The sequence below is a fragment of the Drosophila miranda genome, chromosome XR (genome assembly GCF_003369915.1).
Source record: "Drosophila miranda strain MSH22 chromosome XR, D.miranda_PacBio2.1, whole genome shotgun sequence".
In the NCBI taxonomy this organism is placed as follows: Eukaryota; Metazoa; Arthropoda; class Insecta; order Diptera; family Drosophilidae; genus Drosophila; species Drosophila miranda.
Genome location: NC_046674.1, coordinates 47,975,955 through 47,998,783, shown reverse-complemented (window position 1 = coordinate 47,998,783; position 22,829 = coordinate 47,975,955). Strand labels below are relative to the sequence as shown.

At 41.3% G+C, this 22,829-nt stretch overlaps 1 protein-coding gene and 1 long non-coding RNA gene across 2 annotated transcripts; both read right to left on the bottom strand.

Annotated features, from left to right (window-relative positions):
- Positions 1-2,839, bottom strand: LOC117186154 (low-density lipoprotein receptor-related protein 4-like). Its single transcript, XM_033386358.1, has 7 exons — positions 2,010-2,839; positions 1,551-1,942; positions 1,364-1,489; positions 1,181-1,298; positions 634-1,123; positions 411-568; positions 1-339 (listed from the first exon to the last, which is right to left on the bottom strand). Exons 1-7 carry the CDS (start codon positions 2,754-2,756, stop codon positions 199-201), a joined length of 2,172 nt encoding a protein of 723 aa, XP_033242249.1. The 5' UTR covers positions 2,757-2,839; the 3' UTR covers positions 1-198.
- Positions 2,840-2,841: 2 nt separating this feature from the next.
- On the bottom strand, positions 2,842-16,183 carry LOC117186158. The gene is made up of 3 exons (XR_004471288.1): positions 16,169-16,183; positions 3,290-3,505; positions 2,842-3,234 (listed from the first exon to the last, which is right to left on the bottom strand). It is a non-coding gene; the product is annotated as an uncharacterized LOC117186158 (long non-coding RNA).
- Between the last annotated feature and the right edge of the window lie 6,646 nt (positions 16,184-22,829).

The following is a 22,829-nucleotide window of genomic DNA, read 5'->3' as shown; positions in this document are numbered from 1 at the left end:
TTCTAAGAAATAGATTTTACTTTTAATTCAAGTAAAGCCAAAAATAGTCCAAAGAGATCGAGAAAGCTGTTTCGAGGTAAGCAGCTTATCATTCATATTTATCATAATTTTTACAGAATATTATGGTTATAAGAGAGTTGTTTTTGGTAAATATGTCATGTGACTTGCTTATATAAAGCCGTTCGTGTTTTTCGCAGTTTATGTGATAGTCGAGAGCGTTGTCAGTTGGATTGTTTTGGTTGACGGTGATGCCATCGGTGATGGTGTCGGAACGAAGAGGCTGGAGGATGCAGTTTCTGTCGTCAAACTTCGTTCTTCATAAGTCCCGGCGCGTTCCTGCTGATTATATATTTAAGTTTGCATGTACATACATATATCATTTTTAATGATGAACGATTTTAATATCTTACAATCGATTTATCGTATTTAAATCGCTTCCAAATATTCGTTTTTGGTTCCATGGGTGTACCATCGACGTTGTAATTCGGATTTGAAAAGGTTAGTACAGATCTACTGGAACCGCGAGTGTTACGCTTCTGTTTTTTTCGATTTGTATTAAATGCAAGCACTGAAAATATTATATATGATAAATATATCAGAATATATTTAAAGAATTGATAGAGGGCGCCTTACTGAAAATGACAAGCATTATTATAACAACCATGATAATGACCACACCTAGCGCGACGAGAACAAAGAACTCCCGCTCATTATCAATTTTGCGATTTTTCTCTTGTTGATCTTCGGTATTTAAGTCACCAAACTGTTTTGGCGGCGCAGAATCCTCTGTGAGTTCATCGGAGTATTCAGCGTGTTGATCGTTATCCAAGCGGGCATGAACCAACACCTTTGGCCTCGTGGAACATACAGGCTCATTTGGATCGGATCGGTCGGGGCAGGCGCACACATAATCAACTGCACGATATAAACACAGAACCGAACAACCACCATTTTCCTGAGCACAGTGATTCCAGCTTTTAGCCTGGCGGTGCAAAGAGACGGCGCGTATGTCCAATGCACCACTTAGAGCATCACGCACTTTAACGTATCCGCTTCTTGGTACACTCTGTGAACGGTACACCGACTTATTGTACCAATCAGTCCAAAATAAATTGTTGTCAAACTTAAAATAAAAAGAATATTTTTTATGCGCAACTGTTCATTAAAAGGTCCTTCTTACCATGGTTAAACCAAATGGGTGCGGTGCATACTGTATAATAGTCTGACGGCGCTTGCCATTAAAGTCAACTTGGCCAATGTTGTCTTCCAACGCGTCAGCCCATAGCAGACGCCGGTTTCTACGTAAAATAAAATCCCTTTATTAATATATTCTAATTAGTAGGCTCGCCTGTAGAAAGCTCACTCGAAATCAATAGTAAGGCCTGTTGGAAAGCCAATTCCGGAAGTTACAATTACCGTACGGTTGGTACCATCTAAGAAGCTTCGTTCGATTTTCGCAGGTGAGCTCCAATCTGTCCAAAACAGAAATCTGACAGTAAAAAATGTAAATATTACTCTGGATTAATAAAAACTTATGAATGCATACATACGCTTTTTTCGGATGGACTATAAGTGACCGCGGGTCACCAAGGTCTTCTTCGATTAGTCTTTTACGGCAGCTGCCATCAATCCGTGCAACTTCGATCAACTTACGATCAGTATCGGACCAGTATAGATTTTCAGCAATCCAGTCGACAGCTATACCATTGGGTGTTAGAACTTCTGTGCTCACTATAACTTTGCTATCAGTAAAGTTCAACAGATTAACTCTCCGTATCACATCCAAATTCACATCGGCAAAAAAAAGAAAATTTTTCCGGTAATGGTAATCAAGGACAACAGCTCCATGAACTCCATTTATAGGCAACACCACATCCATGTAGTCTCCAGTGTTTAATGAAATCATTCCAATTCCAGAACGCAAGGCTATGAGGAGGTAGTCCTGTAAAAAATGAAGAACTTATTTTAGATGAATCATCTTCAGTTAACCGTTCTTGGTCAATGCTTACTTCGGGAAGACTCTGACATTGTGTTGTACTGTTTTCTTGCAACCGCAGTCCAATGGGGCATTGGCAAGTGTAACTTGATGGATTACGTAAACAGAGGTGAGAGCATCCACCATTATTTCGACCACACACGTTTTTCGTCATAGATTGACGCTGATAAATTACTTTAATATCCATAAGTCCATCAATGTTATTCATTACATCATGCTTTGCGGTTATGTTTCGCCTTTCAGTCATGTGTAAAGCCTTTGACTTCCAGTCTGTCCAATAAATATGTTCTTCAGTGAGAGCTAAGGCATAAGGATGGTGTAAGGAGGACATAATTAACTTGCGCTGGTTCCCTGTGTAGTCACAGGAGTCAATAGTCTTTAGACGCGCATCCACCCAGTAAACGCGCTTGCTTTTTAAATCAAGTGATAGGCCATTTGGCCATCCGAGGTTGGCAGTAACAATTCGTGATCGTTCATTACCATCTAAATGAGATCGCTCGATCTTTCGGTAATGTCCCCAATCAGTCCAAAATAATAGACCCGCTTCATAATCAAGAGCAAGACCCCGTGGAGACTCGAGATCTTTGTAGGCTATAATATGACGGTTACTGCCGTCAACACTTGCCACCTCGATTGTGTGGCGTCCTGCATCGGCCCAATAAATTGTACGACCAATCGAATCAACCACCAAGCCATCAGGATTATCCAAGCTGTCTCCAACCACTTTATGAACGTGCAGACCATCGGGGCTTGAACTCATTATGACATTTTCGATAGTGTCAGACCAAAAAATGTTTCCCGTATCTCTGTCAACATCCAAAGCTACCGCATTTGATATTGGGGGAGAGGCAGAACCACGTCAATCAAGTGGTCAAAGTCCAAGGAAATTTGCCGTATATCAATTCTATGAGCGAAAATTATGTATTTAGTAGGACCTCCGGAACACGTGCGCTTGTCTTCCTTCAGCTGTACTCCAACAGCGCAAGCACAAGTGTAGCTTGTCGGATTCAGTAGACACAAGTGCGAACAGCCACCATTTTCTTTGTCACAAGCATTAAATGCCCGCCTTCGAGTGCGGTGAAAAACACGTACGTCCATTAGATCACTGGTATTTGCGATTATTACTCTGCTTTCTTTTCCGGTCAGTTTGTCCGCACTCATTACAGATTTAGTATCCCAATCGGTCCAGTACACACGTCCATCACTCACGTCTAATCCAAACGGATGTTTGAGGCCATCTATTGCAAAATACGATTTTATCTAATCTATAGGAATCAAACTTCGTTTACTCACTTATAATTACTCGACGATCGCTGCCATTAAAATTCATATACTCCAAAGTCTTCGTTCCACCATCAACGAAATATAGTTTACTTTTATCGAAGTCAATGGCTAGTCCATTCGGATATATAAGTTTTTTTGAAGATATAATAACGCGGTCATGACCATCCATATTCGAACGTTCAATCATTGGTTCCTCTCCCCAATCAGACCAAAACATTAGGCCATCTTTATAAAGAAAAAAATCATTTAAGAGGTATTATTAATTTTGTTAGACATTATTAAAAACCGACTTCCAAATGTAAAAATTATTATGTCCGTTAAGCAAAATTTCGGATTTTCACAGCGCCCGGTATTGTCAACTTATTGCGTCAAGCTCCAGCTCTCCCAACCAAAAAAAAACGGAAAACGCTAACGGAATGTTTGAATAAAAACAGGAATCGATCGCTATTAGCAAATTAAAAAAAAAAAAATTGAGCCCTTAAGCAACTAAGCAAAAAAGAAAAATAACCAAAACGTCTGAAAAACTCTGCTAAATAAGGCGCTAACAAGAAAAAATTTCGCGATTCTTAGTGACTTATAAAAGATGATGATAGCGCTCAAACCCCTATGTGCGTCAAGTAAATTGTTCTCAATTTTTTTTTTTTTAATAACATAAATGAAACAAAAATACAAGCCAATGACGAACTTAAAACTAGCAAAGGATTATAAGTGGTTATCAAAGATAACAAATTAACAGTTCGAATCAATGGGATAATAGCTGGACTTAAAGATAAGAGCTTTAAAGTCAAAATGGCTCTGAACATAATAAATGGTATTTCTAAATAAATATTTCTGAAATACAAATGATATTTCACAGCACATGACATTAACGCCATGCTCATATCCGAGACTCACTTAACAAACAAAAATTATTTTCATCTTAATGACTACAACTTCTATGCGACAAATCATCCCGATGATATTTATATTTTATGTTAATGCGCTAGTCGCATGGAGGTACTGGAGTTCTGATCACGCGTCACATAAGGCATTATCCGTTGCCATCATTTGCAACAATTTATCTACAGGAAATATCAATTCATATCGAAACTCATAGCGAATACTTAAACCTAGCCGCAGTTCTGCCCCCGCGCTTCTCCGTTTCCGAAGCATAATTTTTAAAATTCTTCGACCTAATAAGTAACCGCTTTATAGCAACTGGTGACTACAATGCCCATGCACAACCATTGGGATCTCAACTCAGCAAACCGAACGAAAAACGAGCGGGAACGTTGTGAGTTGCTGCTGCGACCGCAACTCTACATTTTTACCCGATACATAGTCAGTATGGCTACATTAAACGACAAAGAGTGCGTGCGAGATAGACAGAAAATCAGGGCGGAATGGGGTGTGGCGAAATTATGAAACAAACTCGTCAAGGTCCGATATCTCAGGAGTGTGGCTCAAAAAAAATGAAATTGTTTTCTTTATTCTGGCTATAATAATGATACGATCCAATTCAGATTCCGCAGAGATGGTCATTCTCTACGATTCTGCGTTTTTGGTTTTCTCATATCTTTGAAATTGTGGATGCCACAGATTTTCGCCTTTTGTGGGGGCGGAAGTGGGCGAGGCAAAGTTTTGAAATATACTTGTAACAGTGACATATCGCAGAAGTCCGGACAGACAGACGGACGGACAAACAGACATGGCTCAATCGACTCGGCTATTGATGCTGATCAAGAATATATATACTTTATGGGGTCAGCAACGATTCCTTCTGGACGTTACACACATCCATTTTCACCACAAATCTAATATACCCTAATACTCATTTTGAGTATCGGGTATAAAAACGCCCCCACTTTCTAACCTCTAGAAAAACGGATTGGCTGAAATACAAGAAATATATAACTTAACATATTGATGGCTGCCCAGACATCTACTGCAAAGATGACTTAGAAAGCTCAGTGAAAGCATTAGTTTCTGTACTGGCTGTCACTGGCTGCAAAGCACTCCACAGCTATAATAACAGCTAATCAACAGTAGTCGTATTCCCAGCCATTTTGATGAGCTGCTCCGCGGTAAAAGAAGGCTTCGACGAGATTGGCAAGTCTATAGATCACCTTCCTTGAAGAATCGGTTAAAAATAGGCAGCCGTTTACTACGCAAAGCCCTAGAAGATGAGAAAAACCGAGCTCAAATATACTATATGGAGCAACTCCCCACAAACAGCAAGCTATTCCAAATTGAGAGTGAATCACCGTTACGTACCCAAGCAGGAGAGTGGGCTCGTAGCAACAAAGAGGAGGCAAATACATTTGCCATTTATCAAACCACATCCAGCAATAAATAGCTTTGTGCTGCCACTAACTAGTAATCTTGAAGCCACCACGCCTATCGATCAGGAGAAGTTATAAGAGTCATAAAGGACCAAGTCTCCAAGCAAAAAAATCACAGGGTCACTACTTGGTCTCCCCTAAAATGTTTAATGTTTAGAGTTCAACTATGTACAGTTAAACTGTGTAAATGGGGGGCTACTATCTTTAACAATGGAGAAATCTGTTATCATAATCTTTCTTACTTGGACGTTGACATGGAATGACTGCATCTTGCAAGAGGCGATGCAATTACTGCACCGTCAAGTGGCCCGTCTGAAACCAGCAGAAGGGTGTTACGCGAGCATGCAGGAAAGATAGCTATTAGACTAATATTCGAGGAAAATTAGCACTAAAATTACTAAGAGAACTAGGCATGCATTCAAAATACAAAATACAAATACCACTACAATTACTAATTACTAGAAAGGTGTGTAAGGATTAGTAATTTAATAAGAGGAAGAGAATTAGTGGTGGATATGATATGGTAGAGGGAATCATAATCCGAGCATAAGATCCTAAACGGTTCATGCAAGGAATAATTCGATCTACAAAGTGGAAGGAACAACGGTATAAAATTTCTAGTCAGTCTAATAGGAATCGTGAAGTTTATGCGGCTCAACAGATCAGGGCTGTCTATGTCACCCCTGATTAAGTTGTGCATAAAAATCACACCAAGAATTTTTCTACGGTTAACTAAGGATGGGAGGTTTACTAATAGCTGTCTACTAGAGTAAGATGGGAGTCTCACACCCGCATCCCAGTTAAGGCCGCAGAGCAAAGAGTAAGAAGTTTTTCTGTATTGATTCTATACGGTCCTGGTGTAGTTTGTACTCAGGGAACCATACACAGGAGCCGTATTCTAAGATCGGACGAACAAGCGAGGTATAGAGAGTCTTTGTTATATAGGGGTCGTCAAATTCCTTTGACCACCTCTTTATAAACCCAAGCACGCCCATGGCCTTATTTACCATGGTAGAAATGTGTTCTTAAAACTTTAACTTGGGGTCTAACATAACACCCAGATCATCCACCAGGGTAATTCTCTCAAGAGAACCACCAAATAGGGTATAGGGAGCCAACAAAGGGCTAGAGCGATGAAATGTCATAACTTTGCATTTCGAGGCGTTAAGGTGTAACAAGTTTGCACAACACCATGACTAAAAGTTATTGAGATCGGATTGCAAGCGAGAATGAAATGAAATGTCCTTATTCTGGACACAGAGTTTAACATCATCCGCATACATAAGTACTCGAGAGTATGTTAATACCGAAGGCAAGTCATTAATAAAGAGTGTGAAGAGTAAGGGCCAAGATGGCTGCCCTGTGATACTCCCGAAGAAACCTTTACTGGTAAAGAGAGGGAGTTTTTGAAGAGGACTCTTTGAGACCTGGAATAAAGATAGCTAGAGATCCATCTCAGGAGGTTGGTCGGAAACCCTAAAAGGTGTAGTTTATGCGCTAAAAGGGAATGGTTTACAGAGTCGAATGCTTTACTAAAGTCGGTGTAAATAACATCCGTCTGTAAGTTACCTTGAAAGCCTTTAATAATGAAAGAGGTAAACTCTAACAAGTGGTGGTTGATCGGCGCCTTATAAATCCATGCTGAGTTGGAGATATAAGTGACTTGCAGAGATGTTGCAAGTGCGGAGTTAAAACCTTCTACAACATTTTGGGAATAGCGGATAACTTTGCTATACCTCTATAATTTTTTGCATCAGACTTGCCACCTTTTTTATGGAGAGGAATTATAAACGACTCCTACCAGATCGGGCGGAAGCAAGAAGAATCGATGGATGAATAATTAAAATTAGATTAGTGAATAGTTTAAGCAAGGGTCCACACAGAGCCTCGGCGCAGTACCTGAGTACACAACTTGGAACCCCGTCTGGACCCGGTGAGAACACCGGCTTAACTAGTCGAAGATCATGAAGTAAAGAACATTCATTTAACAAGGGACTGAAAATGCCAATCGACCTCGGTAAACCGTATGGTTACGGATGACCAGAGTAGCTTTCCTCAGAATAGGTGGTTTGGAAAAATTATGCAAAAAGATCGGCAATTGCCTGATCATTATTTGCCGACGTATTATAAAATGATAGCGAGGATGGGTGTGCGGACATTCTACGCTTACTGTTTACGAAGCAGTAAAACTGTTTAGGGTCCTGAGAAAAACGTATCCTGCATCGAGATAGGTAGTTCTTATTGTGCATTAAGAACTGAAAAGTTTGACCGAGCTATTACATAGCGAGAGTGAGATGTAGGAGAACCATCTTCCTGAAATTTTTAGGTCTTGATTTTAAATTTTTTAGACTGGATAACTCTTTGGTAAACCAAGGGGGTTTTCCAGATCTAATCGGACAAGAAAGCGGGACACAAGAATCAAAAAATGTGCCAAGAGCATTGTAAACAATTTTTGTGCCTTTTATGACATCAGTGCACAAGTACAAAGCGGACCAATCAAAATCCCTAATGAGTTTATTAAGCTTCGTAAACTCGGCTTTACGAAAGCAACGGACACGTTCAGGTGGCCTACTCGACCGATCCAATACAGTTTGTCCAATATCTAGCGATACTTCCAAAGTAGGATGGTAGGCGTCTTCAGGTATAGTGAGCGGAAGGGCTCAAGATCAAGCAATCGACCAAAGGAATTTTTCACATGGTTGACTTGAGACAGGGACAGGTCAAGCAAGCCGTCAACAAAGTCATGTCATGACATGGGCACTAGGTTACTAGACTCGTTTACCGAAAACCAAACAGTTCCTGGCAAGTTGAAGTCACCAAGAACTATAATATGATCTTTATCTGATAGCGAGGAAAAAACAGCGGTTAAAGCGGACAAGTGCTGCTCATATACGAAATATACGAGCAAGTAATGAATATAGTGCAAGCGGGAAGAATCAGGAATTCCAGTTCCGGTTGAACCTGGACTTTGAAGTGTTTCGACGTGAAGATAGAGTCCACTGCAATCAGAGCCCCTTTTGCACGTCGAGACGAACGGTCCTTTCTAAAAGTTGTGTACCGACCTGCCAAAACCTCGAAACTAAGAATGTCCGGCTTTAACCAGGTTTCAGTAAACACAATAACGTGGGAAGCAAATGCAACACTATCCCGGAAAAGAATGCTGAGCTTACTACGTAAACCTCTAACATTCGAGATAAGTTATTAAAAGAGAAGTTAGTTTTTTGGAAGGGTGGAAGCAGGACGGGACGATGAGGAAGAGAAAGATGAGGTTGAGGATGGCACACTGGAATGATTTGTAACAGTTATGTGGGGCGTATTCTTCTTCTTAGCCTTAAACTACTTCACCACCAAATGCTCCGGCCAAAATTTGGCGGAGCAAATGAAAGACCCATCTCAAAGGCATGTTTTCTGGGTTCATAATTTCATGATTAAGTTAAATATATTTTAGCAGTTGCTAAAATATCAAGCTCATAAAAATGGAAGCATTTTTATTGATATATATCCAAATATTGAGCTGCATTTTTTAGAAAAATTCAGCCTAACCTACAAAATGAAAACAACCATAAAAGTGTAATGGTCGAAAAGGGTCGTAGCTAATTGAATATACATTAGTTAATAACCACTTTTTTTTATTAATTTATTATTGTTAGAAAGTGACACAAAATTTCACGAAAAAAGTTAGGGATCAGAATAGACAGGCAAGTTGGTTTAGATTTCTCAAGTTTTGAAAGGCCCAAATCAATATGCACAAACTAACAAATATGAACAACATATTTTTTCATTCAGACATTTTACATACCCCGGCCTTTCTAATCCTTTTTTTTCAGTGCCTTTCAAACCTTTCAGGGCTGCATTAAAATCAAAAAGATAAATGCAGTTTTCCTAGCTACGGTATACATTATGATAACGTGTCATTCAAAAAGGATTTCGTTTCCATGACTTTTTTAATTTATGCCAGAATATCGGCCGTCTTGCCCAATGTGTAATATCAATAAATCTATGTTCGATTACCAACCAGGAGATCAACATTAGTTGCTGTACATAAATAAGAAGTTGCTGGAAATAAGAAAAACTCTCTCCAACCAGTTGTGCAATTTCACTATTACTTAGTTGATCAACATCGGTTGCCGCCACAGTGGTACAATATTAGATGTGAAGATTAACATTGCAATGTCCAATGCATTGGAGAATAAATTTGTAGGTTCATTATTAACTTCAAAGCCAAAAAAAAACAGCACTCGAAGACGCATGGAATCGTTTTAACGAAAACGACTCAAAGATTAAAAACATATAAACGCGAAAAATATTTGAAATTCCATGAGAACATACGTATACTTAGCACTTAAAAAATACATTGCAATCTTTAACGAGAACATTGAAAAGGCATCAAGTGCTCCAGTTCCTAGAACAAAGAATTTGAGTTCTAGGAACAGGAAAGAAGACTCAAATATTAAGTAGAGAGCTAAAAGCGAAAAGTTGAACATTACGAATACCACTTTGTGATGTAAAGAATTCGCTCCAAATCTCCTTCAGAACGACTAAGTTGGGTGCAAAAGCAAATAATTTGCGTCAAATATTTTAGCCCATCCTCAATCAAACAATCGGAGCCAGCAGATCACGGAAGCTTACTGTAAATTGCCTTCACTATGTCGCCGAGTAAAGGCCATCCAGATTCCGTAAAACGCAATCTGAAACAATTTTCAGAGGCGGGAGGACGCTCACTAAGTGTTTTGATAAAATCACCATGGACTCAAGCACGGTCTGTTATATTATATTGGCAAATCAAAAACACGATCATAAGCAGACAAAAACAAAGAAAAAGAGCCAGAGCGCATATCCTCTCATCTTCCCTTTTGCGCTTTGTTCTTAAGAGAGCACCAGCATGCAGTTATTTGGCGCTGCGTGTATGGGCAGCAGGAGAGTATTGGAGAGAGACAACCGCCCATCTTAAGCGAAGAGAGTTTTGATTACGTGAGCAACAAAAATCAAATTTCTTATAAATTTCATTGTGCAACTTGCGTTGATCCACCGATGAAAGCGCTTACATGGCCTACTGCAAAGTTCCTTTCAAACTGGATTAAACATGTGACAATAAAAAAATCTCACACTTTTTTCTGCAGTTCAACAATTTTAGCACAAGAAAAACACCATTATTACCACTATTTCCGTGTTATACATTTCGCTGCTTTTTCCAACCAGAAAAAAGGGCACCAAATATTTAAACTAATAACACCAATGCTAAATGATGAACTAGGAATTTAAAATTGACGGAACAAATGGCTAACGTTGGAGGAGGTTACTTGTCCTCGGCACACCGCAAAGACGACTACATCCAGATCTAGATGTCTGGCGGAAAGATGTCTGTGATGCGACCGACCGACTTTGTCTCGGTGAGATAGTTGGGCGAGGAGCAGCAAGTCGAATTAATCTTCACTGTGGAATTGCACTCGTACTCAGATCCACTCTTAACTATATTTTGACCAAATAGCATACTATAAGGGCTGGAAGTATTACCTGAGTGAACGCTTGAACGCAATGAACAGCATATATGACTTAGCTGTTCGTCCCAGTTCTTCTGATCGGGTTGTACACTCCCCAACACTTGAATGCGACACTAAAAAAAATTTACATAGCGCAGATCGTAGAGAATGACCATATCTTCTAGACTGGCAAATCTTGATCAGATCGGATTATCATTATAGCAAGAAGAAACAAAGCAATTTGCAATGGCTACTCAAGCCCAGCCACGCGCTTACTCATTCTCTTTCTCTCTCACTCACACACACTCTTCGTAGTACATTGTGTGCGCCCTATGGTGGAGAGGAGCCAGACTGACTGAGTATCGGGTATAAATGTAGAGTAGCGGCTGTAGTAGCGACTCACAACGTTCCACTCGTTAAAACGGAAATTTGAAAAAATGGTCTAGCACCACAAATATTTTTTTTTTCCCAGAGCGACTGGTAGGTAAATAGATTTTTTTAAGTTTATTGCGTTTCACTCGGTTTTCCAAGAGGCGGGCGAAAGGGGTGATTTCGATATTTTACGCAATTACACTGTCGCAGCTGTTAATATTGTTCTTTACGTCTGTCACTAAGTTTGGCCAAAAAAATGACGACATAGGTTTTCAAGAGATTTACAACTGCAAGCGTGAGAAGACAAGGGAAATTTGTGAGCGGATTTGATAATTTCCGGAAAAAGTCTTGGAATCCATAAATTCGAACATAAATCGTCTACAGTCTACAGTGCGAGCTGAGGTCGGACTATGACATAAACTGTTTAAGGGACGTCTGTAATTATAGAAAATTGTTGCTCTTCCACATAAGCTCTTAACTTCTTAATGCCCAAAATAGATGACAAGCTTTTTTCCTTAGTTACTGGTTATGATTTATTAGACTGTATTATTTTTTCATATGTTTTATTTGATATATCTAGTGATTACGTAATATCGACGGTTTACAGGTGGTTTATATGAATAGCGGGAGTTAAAATACGGCGGTACAGCGATATGCGGGCGGTTGGTTGCGACTCGAGTTTTCTACGAGTTCAATATGAATTGCTTTGGTGGACAGACAAACAAAGGTAGCAAACCAAGCTTTGTCTGGATGGTAACTGCTCCAGCATAATCCAATCCAGAATGTAGAAAACGGCGGGTGGGCTAAACTTGAAAAGCGATTTGCCAAAAAGTTGCCATGGGTTGTCCAGTGGTCAGCTGCTTACAGTCCACTTGGAAGAATTCCATCTGGACATGTTTGATTAGAGAGCGGACAGGCGTTCCTTGCAGCGAAGACGATGTACGAGGCGAAAACAACAGCTAATTGTCTGCAAGAGGTGTGACTAGGAGGAAGCTTTGTTGATCATACAATCAAGATCATTTCCTTCATCGGAAATGTGTAGATTAACTTGAGTCTCACGCGACTGTAGATGACAGCGGCGTATGCCGGTAAATGATCTTCAGCTACAAACTGTTGATTCGTAATGATTCGTTCCATTCGACCGAGCTCAGCCAACTGTCTTGAAAGAGAACATTTAGAATTACAGTTGTGGGGGCAAGCAACCCCGGTGGATCGTAGATCTTGGCAAGCTCAGACAGCAAAATCCGTTTTGTCAGAGCACTTGGGGCGTCAGGAATGGTCAACTTGAAGGAAAGCTCGTCTACAGCCGTGTCCCAGCGTATTTCAAGAACTTTGACATATTGAGTTGGACTATCTTCCTCTAGAGCTTCAAGCGGATACTCCAAAATTTTCTTTGGCAGCGAATTGAGTAGTGACCAACAGCTTGAACTCCATTATCGAAGTTTAAATTGAGCTTGGCTCAATAGCAAAATTAATTCATCTTTGAGTGCATTGAGATCAGATAATTTAGAAATTCTTAAACAGGTTGACTTTTTTCCGTCAACAAAATCTTGTGCGCTAAGGAAAATGGAACTAGCAAAATTTTTGATTACCTTAAAGTTGAAAATATTCAGAAATTGAATGCAAATATAGCGATATTAATCTAATTTAATAAAGGGGAAAATATCAGCGACAGCACTAGTTTTAGAAGGCTTACTTCTATAAAGATTCTGGTGAAAACAGCTGATTTTTTGACCTGTTGCGCTGCAAATGATATCATTGCCGTGGTTAAACGCGGAAATTTAGCGGGTATTAAGCCAGGTTCATCTGGTTAAGACAAAACTAAGGAATTCCAAGAAACTAAGCAGGACCAATAGCATTCTGTGCATAAGGTAAAGTTTTATTGTCAGTGAAGGGATATTACACCTAATTTTGTTTTTACATGGTAGATTGGTTCGTGAAAAAACCGTGTAAAAAAAGACATTGATCGTATGCAAATACGATAGGGAAATAATAAGGAAATATTGGAAAAACAAATTTACATGTAGAAAAATTTCTTTACCAAACCCGTCTGATTGCATATTTATATTTAAAAAATGTAATCCCCTTAAATTTCCACAAATAGGGAGTTCCCCTAAATTGTTGCTATCTGCAATTACTCCGACCAGTAAATTTGCTTGTTTGTATGTGTGTATACGAAGAAAATCAAAAGAGAAACAAATATGTACTTATTCTCTTTACGATCTGTCTTGTTTTCGTTTGGTTTCTAGCTGCTTGTGAGCTGTATGTGCTTTTATCTATTTGTGTTGATATTTTAAACCGTGCTGAATGGAATAAAAACGTTTAAAAAATTTTAAAATGTTATTTTCTAGCCGTGTTATTTCCAAACCGTGTAAAAAATGAGTAGGTGCACTAGTTTTTATTTAAATATACAAGTATGGCTTGCTAAGACTTTGAAAAAGCTGTTTTGACAACGAAGTGCCACATAATTACATAAGCATGATTGGTACGACCATGTCGTACAAGTGCGCATCAGAAGCTAGCCCCACAGAGCTGGATGAGTTAATGAAAATAATATAAAATGCATATTAAATATCACTTTAATAAAAAATAGTTCACACCATTAATTGCGTTGTTTTATTAATTTTTAGCTTTTACTTCGATTTCTTCACATAGAAACAGCTTTTTTTCTGATAAAAAGTTGGCAGCACTGGCGCCTAGTGCTCAAAGACTAAAAGAGCTAGAGCAACCACATTTTGTATCCAGACTTCTGTAATATGTCAGGTGTTACAAGTGTTTTTCAAATTCTCGCGCCGCCCCCTTCCGCCCCCACAAAGGACGAAAATCTGTGGCATCCACAATTTTTAAGATACAAGAAAACCAAAAACGCAGAATCGCAGAGAATGACAATATCTTTTAGACTGCAGAATCTGAACCAGATCGTATCATTATTATAGCCAACATGAAGAAAAAATTGCATTCTATCTCGCTCTGTCTCTCTCTAACACACACGTTTCATGGTAGGCTTTGCCTACTGCTAAAAGTGAGCGCCTAGATCTCAAAGACTATAAGAGCTAGAGCAACCAAATTTGGTATCCACACTCCTAAGGTATCGTACCTGCACAAGTGTATTTCAAAATTTCGCCCCACCCCCTTCCGCCTCCATAAAGGACGTTCCGTTCAGGTACCACGCAAAACCAATGGTGGGGGCTCTCAACAACGAGGCAAGTTTTTGTCTCCCGTCAGAATAAAAGCCGCAGACTTGAAGGTGGAGAGGTTGAGTCCTCTTCAAAGACTTCCTCTCTTCACCAGTCAAGATTACTTCCAGCGTACCGTAGGGCAGCCATCTAGGCCCCTTACTTTTCACAGTCTTGACTTGCCTTCGGTATTAGCATACTCTCGAGTACTCATGTATGCGGATGATGTTAAGCTCTGTCTCCAGTAAATAACATTTCATTTCATTCTCGCTTGCAATCCGATCTTAATAATTCGACGTTCTGGACCTCCGGATATTGCCTACTGGTGGGGTTCCCGCTACAATGACGAGTTTTGCTTCACGGCTGGCCCCTGACGTCATATCTAATGATGTTAGTGCTTTTTATAAAAAACAAAATAAAACCGTCGGCTTAAGGTGGAGAGGTTTAACTTTTCTTTTGCCAGGGAGATACCTTCTCTTAAGATAAGCGTCTCCCTAACTCCATTCGACACCATTTGTTCTGCCAAATTTTGGCCGGGGCTTAAGCCTAAGAAGATGAATAGGACCCCACAGCTCTTCCAAGTCAGAATCAGCCAAATGTTCCATTCTCATCTTCTCGTCATATTTCCACCCTTCCAAAAGAACTAATTTCTCTTTTAGTAACTTGCTCGTATATTCCACCTTCTTCGGATATCTCAATTTATGAGCAGCACTTGTCCGCTTTAAAAGTTGCTTCTTCCTCGCTATCAGATAAAGATCATAAGGTTAAGGTTACTTCTAGAGTACCTCAGGGCAGCCATCTAGGCCCCTTACACTTCATAATCTTTATTAATGACTTGCCTCTCGAGTACTAATGTATACGGATTATGTTAAGCTCTGTGTTCAGTGTAAGGAAACTTCACTTCAATCCGGTTTGCAATCCGATTTCAATAACTTTCAGCCATGGTGTTGTGCAAATTATCTAGATCTAGCTCACAATCATCTATAACTGCGATCAAAAAAATAAACAACAATTATTACAACGAATCTAGCATAAGATCAATATTAATAAAATATAAAAAATGTTCACTACTGTTTATACCAAGTCAAAAAAATATTGAAGGAAATAAGCTAATTGACCTAAGCGCCAAATCTGCTTATAATACTATGTGGATATGAATGAGTGGACTGTATAAATTTTACTAGGTTTTATTTAATAAATATGATGATTATATAATATCGGTGATATCTGTGCGGTTGTACAGCGATATGCTGGCGGTTGGTTAAGAATCTATTTTCCTTCCCCTCTACAAAAGAAGTCGAGCCAAAAGGGAATTGAAAGATCATGCGATGCGACGTATCAATGCAAAACGGTACACATCGCTTTAGCTATACTTGTGAGAACGTTACAGCTATGTTTTGGACACAAGCATTAACAACACAGCTATGCGCGTAAAAATAGTTACTTAAGCGGTGCAATACAATCATGAGCATATGAATAGGGCAGCTGTAATATAAATGAACATTGAACTAAAACTACGCGTCTAATTTCTCAACATACCGGCTTCCCTGAACGACTGTTCAGAACAAGGAAAGCACAGCAACTTTGGTAATAGTTCTCTTGTAACCCTCTCGTCTTGGCCACGGTTATGTTGTTGGAATCCTGCTGCTATTTCGTGCGAGGTTGCAAGGAAGCAAGATATTCAAGACTCCGTTTCCAGAATCCTTGAACCTTGGCTTGCAATTGTCTCCAACGCTGCAGTCTGTTAATGTTGACGTCTAACAAGGACGGCTCCGGCACCGACATGTGAGGTTGAACTGTAAGAAAATGAGCGCGGGTAAGGGGACCCAAGCTTTGATCGCTGGGCGTACACAGTGGGCGAGAGTTAAGTAAACCTTCAATCTGCTACCAATTGCTCAGCGCAGGTGGAGCTTGATAGATCGTACGCCGGTCTCCCAAAGACCTCCAAAATGCGGGGCAGATGGCGGAATGAAGTGCCAGTTGATTTCCTGACTCGTCAGAAAATTAGCAATTTCCTCATCCTGACTTTGAGATACAGCTATCCGTTGCATCTCCGTTAGTTCCTTTCTGGCTCCATGGAATGTTGTGCCATTGTCTGAGTAAAAATCGGATATAGGGCCACGTCGAGACAATAACCGTTTGAAAGCGGCGATAAATGCAGGAGTGGTCAAATCACTGATGAGCTCTATATGAATTTCTTTGGTGGACACAAACAAAAATGGCGAACCAAGCTTTGCCAAACTTCGGTGTCCAACCTACTGATGTCTTGATGGTAACTGGTCCAGCGTAATCTAATCCAGAATGTAGAAAGCAGCGGGAGGGCTGAACGCGAAAGGCGGGAAGATCAGCCATGAGCTGTGTGCTCATACCTTTGCGCTGGAGGAAACAAATCTGGCAGTTCAATACAATTTTGCGGACTATGTTACGGGCTCCAAGGATCGAATACTTCTGTCTCAACGTGTGGAATATAAGGTCGACTCCAACGTGTAGCGATGTGACGTGTCTAGCCAGTAAAACAGCGACTGGTGATTCCTTTGGAAGAAGTATGGGATGTTTTGCATCATAGGTTGCCATCGAATTGCCAATGTGTCCTCCTACGCGCAGAATTCCTTGGTCGTCAACAAATGGAGCGTAGCGAATCAACTTGGATTTTTGAGAAAGTGCTTGTCCAGTGCTCAGCTGTTTGTACTCCACTTGGAAAAACTCCATCTGGACATGTTTGATTACCCTAGAGCGGGCATATTGAAGCTCCCATGACGATAAAAACGATGACAGGCGGTCCTTGCAACGAACTCGATGTACAAAGAGAAAACAATAGCTAATTGTCCGCAAGAGATGTGACCAGGAGGAAGCTTTGTTGATCATACAATCAAGATTATTTCCATCATCGGAAGTGTGTAGATTAATTTGAGTCTCACGCGACTGTAAATGACAGCGGCGTAAGCCGGTAAATGATCTTCAGCTTCAAACTGTTGATTCGTAGTGATTCGTTCCATTCGACCGAGCTCAGCCAACTATCTTGAAAGAGAACATTTAGAAATACAGTTATGGGGCAACCAACCCCAGTGGATCGTAGATCTTGGCAAGCTCAGACAGCAAAATCCGTTTTGTCAGAGCACTTGGGGCGTCAGGAATGGTCAACTTGAAGGAAAGCTCTTCTACAGCCGGGTCACAGCGTATTTCAAGAACCTTGACATATTGAGTTGGACTATCCTCCTCTAGAGCTTCAAGCGGATACTCACAAATTTCCTTTGACAGCGCATTGGGTAGTGACCAACAGTTTGTGACCAACACAGCACCAGCCTTCGGATAAAAATCGGCATGATCTTGCGCGATCTGCTTGAGAACTCGAACAGCCAAGAGCGGGGAACCGTCTAAGCCATACGTCAAGGTCAGCAGTCGGTAATGATCGAGTGTAGCAGTCTCCTAATTTCGCCAGACAATCCGTTGCCTCTGAACATTTTCTCAATGTCCGTACAAAACACATAGCGATGCTGACGGAAACGTAGACATACTTCAAGTAAATCCCTTTGAATAGGTGGTCCGATGTGTAGTCGTGAATTAAGTGAAGATCCATTACATCCTCCCCATGAGGACTATCTGGTTTAAATACTGCGTAGTGGGCTAAATAATTGTGACTAGCGGGATCGTCTTCTACGGTAGTAGGAAGAATCACCTCCAAGTGTCTTCGTTGTATATAAATCTCCATAAAGTCGACATACTGTTGTTTGAGAGCAGGAAATTTTCGAAATTTTCGCTTGAGAGAAAAAAAGCGGCGTAGTGCTTGTGGCCGTGTGGACCCCATCGGAAGAGCAGAATCGTTGAATTGGCCGATGTACACGCCATCGTTTCTGCGGGTGTGCGTATAAACTAAGCGTTACTTGGTTGAGCTCGTTCCATGTTCATGTACGATCGAACCAAAGTGTCCATTTCCATCCTCGTGAGCGTGACGTGGTAGTGCGTGGGTGTGAGCATCACTACTGAGATCCAACCAAAATTAGTATGAAGTGCAAAAGCTAATCAGCTCCTAAAATCACGTTGATTTCGCCTGGTTTACCAAGCTTGTGCGGGAGAGCAGCGTGAATGTGGCTCGACCTCTAGTAACCCCAGCAGGATTTGCGCCTAGACCAACCACTGGTATACGAGTATGCGTGCGCGGCAATTTAATTCGTTGAATAAATGATTCGGCGACCATCGTTATAGTTGAACCAGTATCCAGCAGTATCCTGCAGGTTGTCCCGTTGCCCCAGGAGTCAAAATCTTTGGCAATATGGCCTGACTCTTGGCCACGAGTTTCCTCCCCAATGTATGACGGCTGACCACGGCTGGATCCGCATCAGCAGAGAAATTGGACGGTTGAGTCAGCGGATGTATTGACAGCAGCGGAAGCCGTGACAGAGCGTATATCCTCTGGATGAACAAGAGTGCGGTGCCTCAACTTACACAGACGGCACGTGTTTGTGGAATTACACTCCTTTACTTGATGAGATCGGCTTAGACAATTGAAGCACAAATAACCATCCATTGCAAACTTGCGGCTATCCACAACATCCAGAGCCTTGAACGCATATAGAGTGCACGCATAAAGACTGTGTTGCTCGTGACAATATACGCAGTCACGAACAGACGTATTTGGCACGTCAACATGATGATTCAGTGATTAGTCAGCTCTCACTGCGTTCGGTCGTTTTTTTGCTATGTCGCTTTATTATTGCTCGGAATGCAATTCGGACGTAACTGCCGCTCAGCTTCGTTGCTTCGAGGCTTGTTGGTGTTGCTCCGAGCTGCGAACAGCTGAGTGTGATGCAGAGCAGTAAATACTTGCATATTGGTAAATTTTCTACCGCAATGGGTCCAGAGGCGTTGGTGAAATTCGTTGCTGATAATCTCAAGGTGCCGGAGGCGGAAATTTCTTGCGTGAAATTGGTCAAGCGAGATGCTGATTTATCTGCGTTGAAGTTCGTAAATTTCAAACTTGGGGTCCCTGAACCTCTATTCCCCTTGGTCTTTAATGATAGATTCTGGCCAGTATCGGTAAGGGTTTCCCGCTTTGTGCATAGACAGAGGCCGGAAGCTGATTTGACGGCAGTTAATCTGTGTGCAGCTGTGCCATTGCGGACGTCCACGCCGACTCAGAAAGCTCCAGTTCCATCCACTTCAAAAAACCCACAGTTAGCGGCGCCTCTGGTTTTACGATCGCCGCTTCTCCGCAACATATTCTACTTGCACTTTTTCGCCCTTTTGCTATGAGCAACAGCCCGTTGTTTCATTTTTGGCAATCCTCTTCGACACAACAACAAAACTTTGACTTTTCGATCTGCGCCTTGTGCGATATTCGCTCGGCTGCTGATGGATCAGATGACGATGCTCTTGCTGGCGCTCTCTCCCGACTACGTGCGCTTCTAACGTCATCATTACAACAACAAATGCAAATGCATTGCTTCGTATGCTATGCTTGCGCCGTCGCTGCTCTCGACATTTGGGAAGAGTCAGCAGCCCGTCGTGCGCTCTTATGTGGAACACTCTCTTCAACACTCTCTTCAGCATCGTCACAGAGATTGGCTCTCCCGGCTGCTTCCCTCCCCTCTTTTATGGACAAGGATGGTGTGCTACTGATTCGGACTTCAACGCTTAGGCAGGCTTTAGGCATGGGCCTCGCTCCTCGGAGTCAGTTGGATATGGCTGACCCTCGTCTGGACCCATCTTCCGTGGCCAATAACAGGACGGCACCGCCCCTTTCTGAGACCGTGCCGATGGTTGGTGCCAAGTCTATACGAATTTTTTTTCAAAATATAGCGGGCATGCGCACCAAGGCTCAGGCTGTCATCGTGGCTACCTCTACGTGTGACTTCGACATTGTCATTTTGGTTGAAACCTGGCTCAATTCTAACTTTTTCGACAACGAATACTTCGATCCTAGCCTTTTCCAGGTGTTTCGTAAGGAGGTGGGGTCATTGTGGCCGTCAGACGCACCCTACGCTGCGATCGGATTTGTCTCCTGGATGGAGACTCTGTTCTGGATCAGATTGGTGTGGCGGTGGCTGGCCAGTTGGAGACGCTATTTATTAGCGCATCCTACATTCCACCGAATAGCAGCTATGAAATATACAAGGCGCACACACAGAACATTGCTAACATTTATAGCAATCTGCGAGACCGTCAGCACCTCTGCGTTGTTGGCGACTTCAATTTGGGTTCGTTGGTATGGTCCGGCGATCCGCAATCGCCGGCTATGATACCTAGTAATGTTCATTTGTCGAACGAGATTCTTTTCCTAGACGACTGTTTTAGTATGGGCTTATCCCAAGTAAATAATGTGTTTAATAAACTAAATAAGATTCTAGACTTAATTTTTGTTAGTTCGGATATAGATTGCCATGTTACATGTTGCGAACTCCCCATCGCGGATTGTGACATGCATCATATGCCGTTGGAATTCTTAGTCAATTTCAATTTTTAGTCGCCCTGGGCGGAACCATATTATCAATGCTTCTTTTCTACTGTAAGCCTGAATGCTATTAGGGATAGTATGTTAAATGTTAATTTGGCTTCTGTTCTCTCACATCCTAGTGTAGACACGTCCTATAATGTTTTCCTGCATACGGTCCGTCGTATTATTGGTAACAATGCTTCCAAAAGGGTGCATGGCTCCTATAGACTGCCGTGGTATACGAAGGGTCTTATGAAATATAAGAATCTTCGTAATAAGTACTTTAAACGATTTGGTAAGACCCGGGACCCTGTAGATTGGGCAAGGTATGTGCAACATAAGAGGGAGTTTGCTTTTTTAGGAAAATTTTTGTATAACCAATATATTGCCGACGTTGAGAGGGAACTTAAAGTCAATCCCAGGTCTTTTTGGCATTTTATAAAGTCCAAAAGGTCAACGAGCTCTCTTCCTTCCGTTATGAACCTGGGCAGCTTGAGCGCTAATACGGATAATGGTATAGCAAACCTTTTTGCTTCTTTCTTTAGCTCAAATTTTGAGCCATACGCAGCTTGGCACAGTTTCGAAGGCTTAAACTCTATACCCTCGGTGGTCAATATTGGTACACTCGATGTATCGGAAGAGGACATTTTGGTGGCAATTGATGAATTCGATAATTCTAATAAACCCGACTGTGATGGCATTTCTGCCTTCCTGCTTCGCAACTGTGTTGTAGCGTTCTGTGAACCTCTCAAAATTCTATTCACAAATTCGCTGTTAACGGGTCAGTTTATTGGTAAGTGGAAAGCTGCCACGATTACGCCAATTTTTAAGAGAGGTACCAAAAATCTCATTTCTAATTATAGACCAATTGCCAAACTCAGCAATGTTTCAAAATTTCTAGAGCGAATCATTGCCAGAAGGATCACCTTCCTCATGAAATCGTACATTAGCCCAAATCAGCATGGTTTTATGCCGGGTAGATCAACAACCACTAATCTCATTGCTTTCAGTAATTTCTGCACTCGTGTCTTTGAAATGCACTCTCAAGTCGACGTTGTGTATACTGACTTTGCTAAAGCCTTTGACAAAGTCTCCCACTGTGCTTTAATAGCCAAGCTGCATCGGTTGGGGATTCATTCCTGCCTGCTCAGTTGGTTTAGGTCGTATCTTGAGCGGCGAGAGTATGTCGTATTGATAAATGGAAAGCCTTCGGACCCATTCTTGGCTACTTCCGGCCTTCCACAGGGAAGTGCACTTGGTCCACTTCTGTTCTTAATTTTTATTAACGACATATGTCTCAGCATTCAAGCTTCTGAGCATCTGCTTTATGCTGATGATCTTAAAATCTTCCGATCTGTCAAAACCTTAGGCGATAGTATCCTTCTGCAGCGCGACCTGGATAGAGTTGCTCGTTGGTCCAGACTTAATTCGCTCCCACTCAACATTAGTAAATGTTACTTTGTTTCTTTTAGCAAGCGTGTCTTTAATGTGCTGGCCTCATATTCAATAGATGGCCATCCTCTCTTAAAGCAGACGGAGATACTTGACCTCGGGGTCTTATTTGACTCTAGATTTCTGTTTGCAGGGCATATGAATTTAATATTGCCAAAAGCCTATGCAATGTTCGGCTTTGTTAAGCGCAATTCATCCCAATTCAAGGACCCATATACAAGGCTCAGTCTGTACGCATTCCTTGTGCGCTCGCTCCTTGAGTACGCTTCCATGGTCTGGAATCCCACCGGGGTCGTCCAAATTTTGCGCATCGAAGGA

Coding starts and splice junctions, on each gene's coding strand:
- LOC117186154 (XM_033386358.1), bottom strand. CDS start 2,756: ATGAGTTCAAGCCCCGATGGTCTGCACGTTCATAAAGTGGTTGGAGAC. Junction 1,299..1,363: donor GGCCTTACTATTGATTTCGA/GTGAGCTTTCTA, acceptor TATTTTACGTAG/AAACCGGCGTCTGCTATGGG. Junction 1,124..1,180: donor ACCCATTTGGTTTAACCATG/GTAAGAAGGACC, acceptor TTTTATTTTAAG/TTTGACAACAATTTATTTTG.